Source organism: Plectrocnemia conspersa, unplaced genomic scaffold, assembly GCF_051122295.1.
Source record: "Plectrocnemia conspersa isolate PC_06_02 unplaced genomic scaffold, ASM5112229v1 ptg000012l, whole genome shotgun sequence".
In the NCBI taxonomy this organism is placed as follows: domain Eukaryota; kingdom Metazoa; phylum Arthropoda; class Insecta; order Trichoptera; family Polycentropodidae; genus Plectrocnemia; species Plectrocnemia conspersa.
Window position 1 is genome coordinate 27875406 of NW_028277176.1, and position 16901 is coordinate 27892306.

The 16901-nt window shown below is 32.1% G+C and overlaps 2 protein-coding genes across 2 annotated transcripts; both read left to right on the forward strand.

Moving 5' to 3' along the window:
- LOC148228736 (uncharacterized) lies at window positions 1–499 on the forward strand. The gene is made up of 2 exons (XM_088199600.1): window positions 1–169; window positions 244–499. The coding sequence occupies exons 1-2, from the start codon at window positions 132–134 to the stop codon at window positions 389–391; spliced, it is 186 nt and encodes a 61-aa protein (XP_088055726.1). The 5' UTR covers window positions 1–131; the 3' UTR covers window positions 392–499.
- Window positions 500–2315: 1816 nt separating this feature from the next.
- On the forward strand, window positions 2316–11036 carry Cht2 (Chitinase 2). Its single transcript, XM_088200693.1, has 9 exons — window positions 2316–2516; window positions 6609–6773; window positions 6834–7029; window positions 7109–7205; window positions 8726–8941; window positions 9013–9237; window positions 10010–10143; window positions 10279–10454; window positions 10516–11036. The coding sequence occupies exons 1-9, from the start codon at window positions 2435–2437 to the stop codon at window positions 10821–10823; spliced, it is 1599 nt and encodes a 532-aa protein (XP_088056819.1). The 5' UTR covers window positions 2316–2434; the 3' UTR covers window positions 10824–11036.
- The last annotated feature ends 5865 nt before the right edge of the window (window positions 11037–16901 follow it).

The window sequence follows — 16901 nt, forward strand, 5'->3', positions numbered from 1 at the left end:
CAGCGGTTTGGCCGCTGAGTATCCAGCTGAACTATTTCCAGCTCTATGCACAGACTATCCCAACTGCGATAACGTCCCCTCGACCAGATATTACGCCGATAGACAACCAAAGCCAGAATGGGAACTTCCCCATGCCGTCCCACTACAATTGCCCCATATTGGTTAAAGAGTAAGTCATTTTATATTAAAAAAGCAACCTTTCCAAGATTTTTAGAATTATCTACTGATATTTTATTATATCAGGTGGCCCGCTGGTGTATCCCCAGCATCCTGCCCTAACTACCCATTCTGCAACACCGCCGTCTCTGCTGATCCTCTCCCAGGATTTGCCGTTCGTCTCTACCCAGCTGGAGTAGCACCAGCCGCTTGCCCAGGATACCCATACTGTTAAACCCAGAAATGATTATAACTTCAATACAGTTCTATGATTACACCCCTATGTACCATATTTTTTTTTTGTATATTTTTGATATAATAAACATTAAATTTTGAATTAAAATATTTGTTTTTCTAGGCAGATTACGTTTATAAATTATTAATAATTAAATTATAATATGTAGAATATACTGTTAAAAAGTATATACAATTTTATTATAAATGATAAAAACACCAAATAAATACATTACAAAAACATGATTTGCACAAATTGGTTCTAAGCTGTGCTAATAATTCAGATTCTAAAATATTAGCTTAGCTTAGAACCAATTTTAAACTTTAAAACTTATAAATTGGTTCTGAGCTAAGCTAATAATTATTATCATTACATATATTTAATATGTATGTAATAATAATTTAATAATTAAAAATGTATAATATATCAATTTTAATATTTCGAGTGAAATAATAAACATTTTATTATCGATTCTAAATTCGTCTACAACTTGCAATTTATCGTCAGGTTTACTTTAATTTCCTGATAATAAAAATACGATATTATAACAAGAAAATATTATTATTATAATTTATAAAATGAAAGAGAACTAAATACATTTTTTTTAGTTGCGTGATGTGTATTAAAACAGTTTATACATATTTTCGTTTTATAATAAGTACTAATATTTTTTGGAATTAAAATGTGCTTTTAAGATACTATTTAAAAGATCTGAGTTTTGTCGACATATGCAAATATTATGCTCGATTTTTTGATCGAAAATAAACTTATCTTAGAATTATATTAATTACTAAGTAATCTTCTTTTGATTATTTATTTACATTTTGTATGAGGATCCAGATATTCCTGATTACGTGCGTTGAAGTGGTAAAGTAGATTCCTGTTTAAATAGTGAATATTTACGCCGTAGATTCCCAACATTGCAGTACAAAAAGATTCGTCCCCGTCCTCCGCTTCTAACCGAAAAAAAACATCACACTTCATTAAGGAGGAAATATTCAAAGATTTTTTGAAGGGTCTTTTTGGCTTAACTAAAATTATTTAACAATTATTTAAAAAATCATGTATTCATTATCACATAACGTAATTACTTGGACAAATTATAAGCGGTCTGTTTTAAATGATAAAAAAATATTCAAGCTCATATATATTTATAATAGGAAAACAAATGAAGAAAAAACATTTTTTTAAATCGAAAATATTTTTGAAATGCTGTTTAGAACTGTTAATTATCTCATTGAAAAATAAACCATATTGAAATATTTGGTATATGTGTATAGTAGGATAGGTCAAGTAAATATAAATAACATGCATTAAATTACAATTAAAAAGGAAAACAAAAATTTTCTCGAACACATTATACAAATAACCTTTATTGGATTAAATCACTTGTGATAGGCAATTTTCTATTAAAACATGGCATACAAGGCTAGCCCAAATTGGGCTTGCTTTGTATGTATTGGACTGCCAAATGCGTCACAACTATTGAACAACAATCAAACTAAATACAAGACTGGAAATTATTGGAAAAGTAAGTTCGTACAGGAAAACGAGCTTGTATATTGAGTTTTGTAACCATAGTTTCACACCTAAGAATCTTGCAAGAATAAAAATAATCTAAAAAAAGTATTTCACAGTTTCAGAACCGCTCTACCTTGTGGTAGACAATGAATGTATCCGAATTTGTACGATTGTCCAAAGCCCAGCCAGTTTCGCCTTTCAATATCAGCACAATAAAGACTAGTATTGTCCGATTTGAGAGCTCCAATCCCCTCTGTCGAAACTGATATGCCACAATCGCCTCTATCTACACCTTCCCCACGATCTACACTCAAACCACAACCTCAGACCGAACGGTAAAATATCACAACCACGATTTTTATACGTGTGCCACGCAGAGCGGGAAATTGTCTCGATGGCGTTCACTCCGCGTGCATCCTCCGCAATGTTGACGTTAGTTTAGTGCTCTCTGTGATAATCTAAAAGTTTCAATAAACAATCATTATTGTGCCGTACAAGTCTACGTGCAATATAATAAAAAAAATGAAGTGGATTTTACTTTTGGGAACAATAATTGTGGTCTACCTTTCTCTCGCGAACGTCAAAGGAGTCACCGGTGCAACAGGTTTGTGGGCCATTCTTTTGTTTTGAGTGCGTGTCGACCTAATTAAAGGACTTGTGATAATAATATCCTTGCATTCTAATTTTTTTTTTGTAAAAATCATTAAAAAAACAAATGATCCTTGACTCTCAATGAAATTGTTTGATATAAAGCTGTAGCGGGTTTGCGTTATGCTCGTGCGTTTGTCTCTATTAGATTTTTCTATGAAAAACTTAATTTCTATGCATCTATTTTTTTATAAAACAATATTACAACATAACTGCTTATTAAATCATGCCACACAATACACTGCAATATACGTAATACATTTAAAATTTGGTCGAGAAGCTTCTTTATTACTTTCTAATATTTGTAATATGATTGCATATGCATAGCGAAAAAGTATACAAGGTGTAAATTTCTCATATATAAATCTAACATTTACCATCCATTTCAGTGTCGTAGTTAAGTATTATTAAATATAATAAAACGAGTATTCAACCCATATTATAAATGTAAGAAGAAACCGTTGACCTTCAACGATAAATTGAATAATTCCAGACCACTTTGCAATATTATTTCTTAAAGTTTATCAAATCAAGTTTATATTGCTCAACAGTTGATAAACGTCGTTATATATGTATTATCGCAAAACCAGACTTTACATATCAATATATAAGCTTCTAGTGATAATAATATTTATACCATGTAATAAATTTAACAACGCAATAAATATATTGTTTTTAATGTAATATATAATATTTATTTTAATTGCAATTTAAAATCCTTCTCATATTGGATCAGGAAATTAATTCACTAGATTCAATGCTGTTTTTACAATTACCATCGTATTTAGTAAATTGAAATATTAATTTCAAGGCTTTGTTAATCGGAAAGTTAATCTTTGTTAATAATAACCAATTAGTGAATTTTATATTTAATGTATCTTATCTTATGTACATTTTTGAAGACTATAAGCTGACAATAGACATTGTATTAAGGAAATATACTTTAATTGAATATGAATAATATATTTTTCATATTAGTTTTCATAAATTATACTGAAATAAATAAGTATATTCATATATAAAAAAAGGAATATCCTTACCTCTAGGTTTGAGCTGTTCCCATGAGTTGACTTTTGTTGTTAATGAAAGGGACTGACTTTCATGCACAAAAACGCATCAAAAGATCAAACCCAGGTAAAATTCCAACACGATTTTTATTTTATAAAGGCTATTCGAGCAACACGTTTCACGAACAATGTTCACAAATCATCAACGCGCGTTGTAAACGGTTATCCCAATACCATAAGCGAAATTCCGGTTGGCGACTGACTTTTGCACGCTCTATATAAGCAATTTGGAATTCGTGAACCTTGATGAGTCACTGAATTCGTTCAAAGCGAACTTATATGTATAATTATTTATAATAACAACAAATGTCTAATCACAATGCGGTTACAAACAAATCGGCAAACATCTGTTATGTTAATACTAGCGGTTTCCTATACGAAACAATCAAGATTGACCTTGTTAGTTTTTCATATATTCACGAATTATGTATGTGTGATTTTAAATAAACATATATTAAATCATCATATTATAATGCATAAACACATATAAAACGCCTTTCTCTTATTGCTCTTTAGGAACGACCTCGCTTTTCTTCGGTCGTCGTACAGCTTTGAAACCATACTATATATTCATATACATTATAAACTAATCGTTTATACAAACGGACGCAATATTTTTGAGACTCATAAAAGAGTTCATTCATTAGGACCCCTGAATCGCATTTATATGTATATCAGTCACATCCCTCGTGTCTGGTTCGTTCTAAAGGGCTTCTCAACTATTTAACGAGATCTAGATTCAAGTTTATAATAAAAAGCATAGAATTTTAATCAAGGACATCTTCTTTGCGCCATCCACTTTTTTCATAGTTTTATCCATGATGCGTGTTGTTTTGTACTTAAAAGACATTCAACTTTATCACCTGCTATATACATACCTATACATTAATATTAATCAACGTTTATATAGTCATATTATTCATTGGGTAAAAATGTCTAAAGCAGCCAAATGATTCATGCAATCATTTCCACGAATATGTTTCGAATATACGTTCAATGTGTTTCTTAAACCCTTTTTAAAATAATATCTATCAAACAATAAAAAGAAAAAGTTCATTACGTGCATAGGAAACGTATCAGATTTGAATCTAGAAACGTTGAGTTAATTAATTAATTGTTGGTTCTCACGCATTGTACTACGCGAAAAGGCTTTCTAGCAGAAAATAAAGTATAAGATATACGTCCGAATTCATACTTAAAATATTGTATTTTATATAATAAATTTACTAAAACTAAATATTCACAAAACACATTTTTATCACTCAATAAAAAAGTAAAAATCGACCTCAAATAATGAATCTGAACTATTTCAGATACAAGTTCTTTCAGCCCTTTTGATATATACAAGAAATAAAAGGAGCGGAACATTGCCTTCAAAATACCTAAATTTACTAATTATTAATTAGATTAGTATCTAATAATTTGATTATTTTAATTTTTTTTACCTTGTTTTTTTGTATGTCAATAAGTAATAAAAAAATACATTATCCTATACTCTCTATCTATACTCCATATTTTCTTGACATACCTCCACCCTCATTCATATTTAATACCTAACCCCCTCACCCCATTTTCAAAATAACGATAATTGAAAATGTGCCAAGATCTTAATTGATTTTATTATTAATAAAATATTTTATTGTGGGGGCTTATTTATTCATTATGACAAAAATTAGGTGGCACGCTGGTGTGACGGCCGTGCAGGGCAACACATTCCTTAGCGGATCTCGCATTAGTAACGTAGGTGACTTTAGACGTTTTACCAATCAGAAAAAATAATTAATTTATTATTTATATAATATTTCCATGGAGACGCATGATCTTAGAAAATGGTATCTATGTACATACATAAACAAAATACACAATACTCGCTACCAATGGCATGTATAATGTTATCGTTTTGAGTTGACGGGCTTACAATGATTAATCATAAATAATTAACACAAAATAAAAAAAGATGGTTGATAACGCAATGACATCTCTTGATAAAAATATTTTCGATGTATTTAACGATTTAATATAATTATTCGAATTACAAATATACCAGGTACGTGTTACATATATTTAGTACGTACGATGATTAAAAATTAGCGTCGATCATCCTACGTAAACGCTAATAAAACGTATTTTTCATCTTTTGATATTCGGGGATCTGTCATGCCGATCGCGTGACAATGATTATGAAGAAGACGGTTATTTATCTGAATAAGTTTAGTTCCATTTTGACGTAAACTCGTCTTATTGCTCGCTCATGGCTTCTGAAAAATAATTATGAACAATAAAAACTATGTACTATAATAATAATAATCTAAATACAATATTCCAACAGAGAACTGAATTTTATAATTGTCCTAAAACGTCAGTATTAAGCGCTTGACTTTTTCATTTTTACGTTTCCGATACGGATACGATCTTTATGTGTATCAAATTCGTTCCAAATATTATTAGCTATTGTATAAACAATAAATTCGATAAAAATATGTATTTAAAAGTTCCGTAAATTTTGCTGAATTAATTTTAATCGCAACTGATCTTAATTCTGGTGATTTGAAAAAGCTTAAATGACGTCAATATAGCAACGCAGATGTCAAAGCTTAATTTCTGTGGTCTAATTGTAAAATGAATTAACAAAGTTAATTATACTAATATAAAAGAACAACTTTAATATTTGCTTTGTTAAAATTACATAAGACTGCTGTTGATTTTATTTTTTATAAAGAGTATTACGCCGTTGTCGGCGCAATCGATAACGGATTTTGCGAATTTTTGCTTCAAAGCTGTCTTCAAAGAGCGTGAAGAATGCTACACGGCGTAGCAAGTGGAGCAAAGTCGGAGTCATTGTCACGGTCCCTGACTCTTCCGTTTCTGCTGCTTCTCGTACATTATTTTTTATTTTTCACATGACATCCGTCCCACAAGTCTTCCTACGCCAATTATTATAACAGTAAACATCATTACAAAGTCGACATTTCGCGCTTCAGGTCCAGGTCATGACCGGGTCATCGTCTGCTATGTAGCAACTTGGGCAGTGTACAGACCAGCCAGGGGATCTTTCGCTCTGGACGACCTAGATCCTTCACTGTGTACCCACTTGGTATACTCTTTCGCCGGATTGGACACAGCCGAGAGCGGCATCAAATCTTTAGGTTGGTATAGAAAAACAATCATAAAAAACTATCAATTCTCATCTATCGATTGATTTTCAGATCCATGGCAAGACTTGAAAGACAACTATGGCAAAGGCGGATACGAAAAACTCACAGGGCTAAAAACTAAATATCCTCATCTGAAAGTAACGTTAGCTATCGGAGGATGGAACGAAGGGTCAATTAACTATTCAAAATTGGCAGAGAATCCACAAATGAGACAGAAATTCATAACGTCGGCTGTCATCTTTCTAAAGTTAGATTCGTTTCGCTTTTTATCTGATTCGATTATTGGTGGAATTCAGATTTTTTTATTGGTGCGTTTAAAATTGCAGAAAGTATAATTTCGACGGACTAGATTTGGATTGGGAGTATCCAGCAAAAAGAGGAGGCAGTGCTGATGACAAGCAAAACTATGTACTATTGGTTAAGGTATGTATCGATTATTGATACATTATTGTTTATAACGTGTAACTAAATAAGATAACCATATTTGTGTATTGCCTTTATATTGATATATCTCTTTCAATATATGTTAAACTTGTTCGCGGATATGTACCAGCTACACGGTTTTCGTCCGCGTCGTTCCACTATCACTAATAAAGACTCCAATCCGAATATTCGAATACAAAATATATTCGCCTGGTTTTCAATTATTCGCTAAATTTCTTAAACCATTTGGGGTGTTTATGGAAAAAACAAAATCTTTAAATAATTAACAGCTGTGAATTATCTCTAAAGTTTTTGCTTATTACAACAACGCAGGTAGTAATTTATATCGTCAATGTACTATCTTTTTTTGCAAAATTTATTTTCTTATTTTTGACAGCAGTAATTACATTTCTGAGTTAATATTGTCTTTTAAATCTATACGAATAATATTTGTTTTTAAGTCTGTCTGAAGTAATTTATTATTATAATGTTTTTTTGAACATACCGAGTTGTAGACTTATCGACGACAGATATAAATAAAACTGAACTTGATTTAAAGTTTGAAATACTAGCTCCATTATTTTTAAAATATAATAAAAGTAGTTAGTCTTGATATTTTTATTGTTTTTTAAAGGCACCAAATTAAATAGTCAGAATTTAAATCAACTTTGGGTCAGAATAAAAATCAAATCTGGTCAGAATAAAAATCTAGGACGATCAGAATTAAAATATATGGCGATCATGTGAATTTAAAAAAAATATTATAACATTTACTTATAAATATAATAGAAATAGGCATTAAATTATTTATTTTAGAAATATCTTTAAATATTTCGCTCGCACCCAGACAGGTTAGGTGCAAGCGAGCGGTAGCGAGCGAGCGTTGTTTAGAACTAGTGTTTTTTCTCGAGAAAATTTATAAAGCATTTTTTATTTTATAAAATTATATACATTATGATACCGATACAAGGAAGTAGCAACACAGAAAATATTTTAAAGTTAGTGAGTGAAAAATTATCTTCGTTTGGAATCAGTATTATAGATGATGTCATGGCTTTTATTAATGATGTTACTGCTATAATGTTAAAACTTGATAGACTCTCCCTAGCTTATCAGCATCTATTCTACAATATAACTCGGGCTTCACTTAACAGTGTTAAAAGTACTATATGTAAAAAAAATAAAGAAATCGACGGATGTGATGTAAATGACGATGATGAATCAATAGAGGATTTCGATATAGATTCAGATGCGGATGAGTTGTTAAGACAATTGGAAAATATCAATTATTCAATTCAATTGAAAGTACGGAACATATCTATATTTATATCCTAGTGTATTTATAGTGACGTGTATTCAATGAAGACCTTTTTGGAGCTACTGAAGGGTAGTGTCGACAATCCGTCGAAACTCATTTATCCTTGGTGCTCGAGTACGCTTTTCTTACAGGAGCCATTCAGCTTCAGAATGTCATAAAAACATAGGGTTATTAAATTTCAAGCTACTTATTGTATTTTCAGGAACTGAAAGCCGAATTCAACAAACACAACCTGATCCTTACAGCAGCTTTAGGTGCCAGTAAGGAGACCATAGACGTGAGCTATGACGTTGCTCAACTATCCCAATACTTGGACTTGATCCACATGATGTGCTACGACTATCACGGTAGCTGGGATGGCAAAGTCGGTCCAAATTCTCCACTCCACGGAGAAAGCGAATTCGATGCTCTGAGTGTGGTAAATATACGCATCAATCATACAGCTCGTGGCTTTGTGACACCTTGATTATTTCGATTGTGCTATTTTAGGAATACACCGTCAATTATATGTTGAACATGGGCGCCCCTCCTGAAAAGCTAGTTTTGGGCTTGCCTCTATACGGTAGAACATTCATCAGAGAATCCCAAATGCAACTGGGCGTGGGACCAACGCCCACTAGCCACAGTCCTCCTCAAATGGGTGAGACGAAAACTCAACCGGCCGGATTTCCTGGACCTTACACTAGAGAAGCTGGTTTTATGGGATACAATGAGGTAATATTGCTTAAAAAAAATCTAATCTCTTTCTTTCCTTGATGCATCTGCATTCTTCTCTCCTGAATATTTGAAGAAACGTTTTTGAAAATCTCTCCTCAATATGGGGCGCTGATTCTGAATCAATATTTTTTAAATACTGCTATACTATTGTTTACTAGTATTGAGATTCCTCGCATTTCGTATCTGAGAGGTGGCAGTTCAAATGTAAGTTGTCATTAATCAAAATGCCAAGATAGTTTGCAGCACTTCTTTTTACCAGGAAAATAAGTAAAATGTTACAGCACCATATTTTGCAATGCTAAACATTAAACTGTTTCCGAAGCCCATCTTCACGATCATATTATAGAGAAAAAGAATCGGCATTCGATTAAATGTTTTTTTTTTAAATCTTCAGCATACAATTACAAGCTAGTTTTAAAAGAACAACTGCAGTATTTATGTCAGAAGAAACAGTAGTGAGGCAATAGTTTATCATTGCGGCATTCCAGTCATGTTAAGTACTCTTTTGAACAATATATTGTCATTGATTCTACGAATCTCGAGATCGATTAAGTTTGAATTGTTCAACTTTTCAAAAACCGTATCGTGTTATTTGCGTATTAATTTTGATACGTTATTTCACCTCTTTTCTTTTAATGACTGGTCCATATATGCTGTAAATTTCGCCTCCTCAAATGGTGCTACAGTATCGTGTAATTTTTAATGCTGTGGGTAATGGTAGTCTTTCTTAGATTCTGGCTATAATTATAATATAATCAATATTTTATAGATTTGCACAGAACTAGCAAACGTGTCGTCGGGATGGAGTGAAATGTGGGATTCCAAATCAAAAACACCGTACGCTTATAATGGCGATAAATTTATAACATTTGACAATCAACGATCGCTAGTAGAGAAAGTCAGGTACTATTAAATAATATATCAAACTATTATTGTGATGCGCCCTTCGACAAGTACAATACATTGTTTAGTGTTGACTAACGGATATATTTATATAATTAATTATAACATTATTTAATCGAGATCCGTTTGATACAGATATGCCATGAGTAAGAAACTGAGAGGTCTCATGGTTTGGAGCATAGACACAGATGATTTCAAAGGAGATTGTCCTCCAGAAAAGGACATATTTTCAGAATTTTATAACTCTTTAAACACTTTAGAGAAGAGTCCGTATTTCAGCGACGTATTACCAGAACTGGGACTTCCTAATGGTTTGTTACTTAGTTGATATATGGTCCAAAAATATTGGTGAAATTAATTTAATCATTTTAGGTTCAGAAGACGATTCTGCTAGAATTAACGACTTCAGCGGATATGTTTTACAAAACGGTGAAGTGTCTCTTGTTGTTCCTTTGAGGAGCAGTACCAATTTTCCGCTGATGAGAACCTTGGAACAAGCAGTAATTCTATCGAAACAAGAACAGAGATTTGTTGATAAGATAGAGAGGAAAATTAAAGAAAAGGAAAGAGAAAACGAAATAGGACACGAAGAGCACCACCATGCCTCTTCTGGTCAACGTTTAATAGTAAACGGTAGTTTAGTGATTGCACTTTTCGTAGTTTTATACTCAAATTTATAGAATATTAATTAAAATGTCCAAAGATACATCGTAGAAATGCGCTCATTAAGAAATACAGAAAAATGAGCGACTTCCAAGTATTTAATTATATCAAAACAATACTCATTTGTGTTACATTGTAATCTAACCTAAAAAAACTATTAGGTGATAAACCGATTTAATAATTTATTATTGTACTATATAATGTAATTGTGTTCATTTATAAAAAATAAATTAAATAAATGAAGACGTTTTTCAATCCAACATTTTTTTAAGAGTGAAAGCCGTTACAAATAACGAAAATAAAAATAGTAAAGAATTTGTGACGATAAAGCAAGAAAGGTTAAATTTATATTGTGTTTTGAGTAAATGACATTTATTGAAAGATACGTCAAACTCTTCATAAACATTTATGTACATATGTGAAATAACTTTAAATTTGATGTAATTAAATCTGTATTTGTAATATACAACCTATCAAGAAGTCACCAAGGTTCTACGCCTGGCCACAGGCATTCTGATTTCTCGATGATTTTTATTTCTCGAGAAATCAGAATGTATGTATGTGTATATGTATGTAATACAGTAAAGTATTGCAGATACATTATTACATATTATTCTTAAAATAACCCTTTAAAAAAACATGCCATCTAAAGAGTAGAATCAAACATCTTCGTTATTTTTTTGTTAAAAAAATTTCGGGCGTGGAAAAATTCCTCTCGTTTTGTGTTGATGTTGGTTTATTATACAACAAGGCTTTAAATAAGCACTGTATATTATTTGTTCTCTTGCCCTTCGATCTAAATATTTGGAATTCTTTCTCCATTAATCCGTAAACTGTTGATTTCCTTATACTACTTACTCTCTTGCGCCAATGATAAATTTTCAATTTCTTCAATGGATTTAATGGAGTCGCGAGGGTCATTAGAATTCTTTGAGCCATTAAATAATCTGCGAATAATTTCTTTCTCCATTTTACATATTTCTGCTTTTAAAGAAAAAATAAAGAAGTCATTATTTTTTTCAATGGTGAAGGATTCTGGATTTAGCAAATATTTAATTAATTACATCAATCTCTAGTTTCCTCGGTATGTAATTTCTCGTTAATTGTCCGTTGAAATTTCGAGCTTAGCTCAGAATTGATTTTATTAAATTAATTATGTGAGTAGTCAAAAAATAATTATAATAATATTTCTTATAATTATTTTTTGTTGTTATTTACATAAAAATAAATAAATAAAATAATTAAAAATAAAATTTAATATTTTAAGATTATCTTATCGAAATTCTTAAATTCGAAGTTGGAGTCGGACCGTACGAAAAAGTCTGAATCGGAGTCGGGAAAAAATTCTAACGACTCCACAGCCTTGGTATAAACTGTGTTTCGTTACATTTTTCTCGAACAACCAAGTGTTTTCGTTCATATTTTTATAATAATTTTTCTTTGAATATTTATAATTATTGTGCATTATAAAGCGACTATAATTATTATTTAACCATTTCGAATTATAATCGTAAACATTCAATTACATAGTATACATTTAATTAAATAAAAAAAGTTTGAGAATCGCCGTTGAATGTCATTTTTTGTATAATCGTAAACATTTAATTACAATCATATACATGTAATGAAAGGTAAATAATAAAATGATTCTCTTTTAAATTACTTTTAGAATTTAATAAAATCAATACAATTAAATACAATTACTAAATTTAATATTTTATGATTAAAATAAAAACAATATCCAAAATTTTATGCCCTGGATATAATTTTACACTCAAAACAATTAAAATCTGTGTACATATATGTATGTATTAGCAAAAAACGTGCGGATATTTCGTGTTATCTTGTTAATTGAATGTAGTGGTGGGCAGTGTTAAATAAACTATAAAATAATACTTTTAGTAGATTGGAAATATTTAGTCTCATTTTGTATCCTTGATCCTTGATCATGACGTTTTTGGTGTACCGTGGATGTTGATCCTTTTACACCTTTGTCTGTCTGAAAAGATAATGTATATACTATCTGTGATTTATCTGTTAGATATGGGTTGGGCTGGGTTTGCGGTAATGGGAGGGGAGGTGGTTGGTAGTTGGCGGGTTAGGATACCTTGTGGGCGTTTGTGTTTGTGGGGGATGGTGTTTGGATCTAGGTCCGCTAGGTGTTTAATGGAGTTGTTGTCTATCTTAGGGATGTGCCTGTAGAACTGTTGAGCTAGTTTGTGTATATGGTCAAAGAGGTATGGCGTGTTTGTGTCGTTATGTATTTGTTCGTTCCGTACGAATCATGGCGCTTTTACACTTGTGCGTAAAATCTTGTTTTGGCATACTTGCATCTTTTTGATGTGAGTTAGGGCTGCTGTGCCCCATATAGGGGAGGCGTATGTTAAAGTGGGTCTGATGATGGCTTTGTAAAGCAATAATTTGTTTTTTAGGTTGAGGACGCTACGTCTTCCTATGAGTGGGTATAGGGCTCCGTAGGCGGCTGTAGCTTTTCCCCAGGTCAATTTTTTGTCTTTTTTCGTCTTTTCAAATTATAATTGATTAAAACTTGTGCTGTCAGTCAGTGGCGTAGCCAGGATTTTATCAAAGGGGGGATTTTGTCAAGACAAAAGGCAAGATAATTTTTGTAATTTATATTTAATTAACATAAAATCACTGGCTGCGCTCCGCCAAAGGGGGGAGGGGGTTTAGACCCTCCGGACCAACCTTTCGCTACGCCACTGCTGTCTGTTACCTGGGTAAATTTAGTAAAATAGCTCAAAATGGATTCCTTCAACATTTTATCTGAAAATCAATAATAATTTGGCTCTAAATAAATTAAAAAGGACGGTTATTTGAACGTTTAGTGTTAAATTTCTTAATAAGTAGGCATATAAAATATTTATAAATGGCGGCATTTTGCCGAATCGCTGTTAGAAAATTTTCTGAAAAGAAACTCGAAGGAATCTTATATTCTCGTTAACGAGACTGGAATGTTTAATTACTATCACTTCTATAGATGGAAAATTCCAATGGGAATGCACTACATTTGGATTCGATAATAAAACCATTGTAAAATACTAACACAAGTTGTGTCAGAATAAGAGTACCCTGATATGAATCGTCAGCACTAACAATACCAATGACGTACAAACTTTAAGAAATAGCAAGGTATTTTTTTTTTGAAGGAAGAGCAGAACATCTATGACGAATTTTAACGTACATATTTATAATACATCTCTTGAATACTTGACAAAATGAAACTGAAAACTGTGTGAGTTTAAGTGTTTTGAATAGATGCTACCTACTTAAAGATTACAATAAGTACAAATATGAAGATTTAATTCCTTGTATTAAATATAATAAATATTTATTTTGTTAAAAGATTTGCTTTTTTATTATTATTTTAAATATTATTTACAATTCACTTATATATGCACTTATATTGCAGTCAGTTGCTTTATTTAATTTTGATACGTACTCTTATTATAACCGACGATTTAACACAAACTACAAGACCGAACACCAAGAGTTTTAGATTACAACTAAAGTTAAATTATGTTATATCTAAACTAAAATTAACCACTATTGTTTGTTTACAATGTGAAAAAGATTGTTTTATGGCCCAGGACATTTCCGTTGCGCACCTTTGTTATACTGAAAGTATTGTTCTGCAGGGAAGTTTTATTAATTTATGACTCAACAACAATCATTCGATATTGCATCCTTTGAAAATGTATTTTTCAACAATTCGCCTATGACTACCTGACGTACATATATTCCACTCGATTCAAGATGTGGACGCTCATAGACATTGTATTGGTGAGAAATATAATTGGGTGACCATGTAAAATTAAACGTTCAATTAATTTATCCATTTTTAATTTAATTTGTTGAGGTAAATGTAAAATATCACTTTCTTATTTATTTTGTTTATTTATATACATATTTAACTAAAAAACATGATAGCAGTTTTGGAATCACTCTCTAGGTTGAATATCTGTTGAATATAATATTCAATTAAAATTCTAATAGAATATTACAGGAATTGTTATATTGATTACAAAATAGTACAAAATTACACAACACGACAATTATTTAAAATTAAAATATAGCACATTATAATTTTTAATTCAAATTCCAACGTATGGTCACACTACCCTAAAGCCAGTCCTGATTTAGTATTGGTAACGTTCTCATATCGGTGTAAACAAATTCGCGGAAAACTGTATGTGTGCTTTCATGCTTACATGCGCCGTTATTTCCACCACAACGATGATGAGCGTTAATTTTTTGGATGGACTAATACAGGTCTCGGCAACCTTTTTTGGCTGCGGGTCAAAATAATTCAAATGTGACTATGTAAAAGCCTATTCGGGTCAGTGAATATTTTTGGTCCTAACAACCATATATGTGGTCTAGTCGTGACATCGTAACACGTTAAAAAAAATTATATTTGCAGAACTGAAATGGGTCACTTCAAATCATCAAACGGGTCACTTGGTGACCCGCGGGTCATAGGTTGCCGAGCCCTGGACTAATACATACATATAGTATAGTCCAGAGGTGGAAAACTGCGGCCTTAAGCCTGCATGTAGCCTCATGTGGCCATGCCGCATGTGTCCATGCATGCACGCATATACAGTTTTTAGCGAATTTGTTTACACCGATACGAGAACCTTACAAATACTAAATAAGCGCTGGCTTGAGAGTAGTGTGATCAGACGTTGGAAATTGAATTAAAAATTATAATGTTTTGGGCTGAAACACGTTTAATTTTCTTTGTTTAAATATATCTTAAACTAGTATTAAATATTCAACCCATAAATTATGTCTTAGATGTCGCTGCGCTTATATGTATTATTTAAATGTATCTCAAAATTTCCGGTAGGAATTATGACCACATTCTATCCCTGCAATATTTGTTTGTGTATTTTAAAATAGGTCAAACTAATAAATCAAGTTTGGTAATATTTTGGGTATAATTGGGAATATTTGAGAATATATATTTGAGGTTTTATAAAACAATACGTAGTTAGTAAAAACATAAGCTTAAATGCAAATAGTGTCAAACAATTAGTGTTAGAAAGAATATTTTGAGTTAAATAAATGTATGTATATACTATAATATAATAGAAGAATACAAATATTTACAATCAATTATAACCACAATATCACAATCAAAGACGTCATTACAAAGTTGGTTAACTGATTGACTCAAGGTTTTATTGCTGTGTTCTTACATTTTTAAATAGAGATAAAATTCAGTTACATTGAAAAAATTTAATGTGATGTCATAATCTATTATCACCACCATCAGTCAAAATGTTTATCAGTATATTGGATATACATATATATCAAGCGCGGGCGGTGAGATATTTTCCCTCTCGATTGCTCGCGTGTTAGGCCCACTGTCCACGGAGGCGTCGCTGCATAGACGCGTATTCGTCATTGTACGCTTGTTGTACGCCTGCTTGCTGCGTACATATAAACTAACGAAACACTGTCGACGGAGCTGCAACGTCACGCACACGAAGCTGCATGCAAGCTTCATGACGACAGTCGTCAAGCATGTCAGACGCCCGAGTGAGCTGTCCACGGGACGTCGTTGCATAGACGCGTATTCGTCATTGTACGCTTGATGTACGCTTGTTGTACGCTTGTTGTACGCCTGCTTGCCGCGTACATATAAACTAATATATACGCCCGGGCGTCTGAGATGCTTGACGCCAGTCGTCATGAAGCTTGCATGCAGCGACGTGAGCGTGACGTTGCAGCTCGGTCGACAGTGTTTCGTTAGTTTATAATATAAAGTTAGTTTATAATATAAACTAACAAAACACTGTCGACTGAGAAAGCTTGAAGTGAGGTAAGAAGTCAAATAATATTTCGTTAGTTTATATGTACCCAGCAAGCAGGCGTACAAGCGTACAATGACGAATACGCGTCTATGCAGCGACGCCTCCGTGGACAGTGGGCCTTAAATGACGAGAGTGAGTAGGAGATAAGAGCATGCGGTCAGCATGGCCTTATCTCTCATTCACTCTCGTCACTTAACACCCAAGAAAAAATCTCACCACCCGCCCCTGATATGTATGTACATTCATTTGTATGCA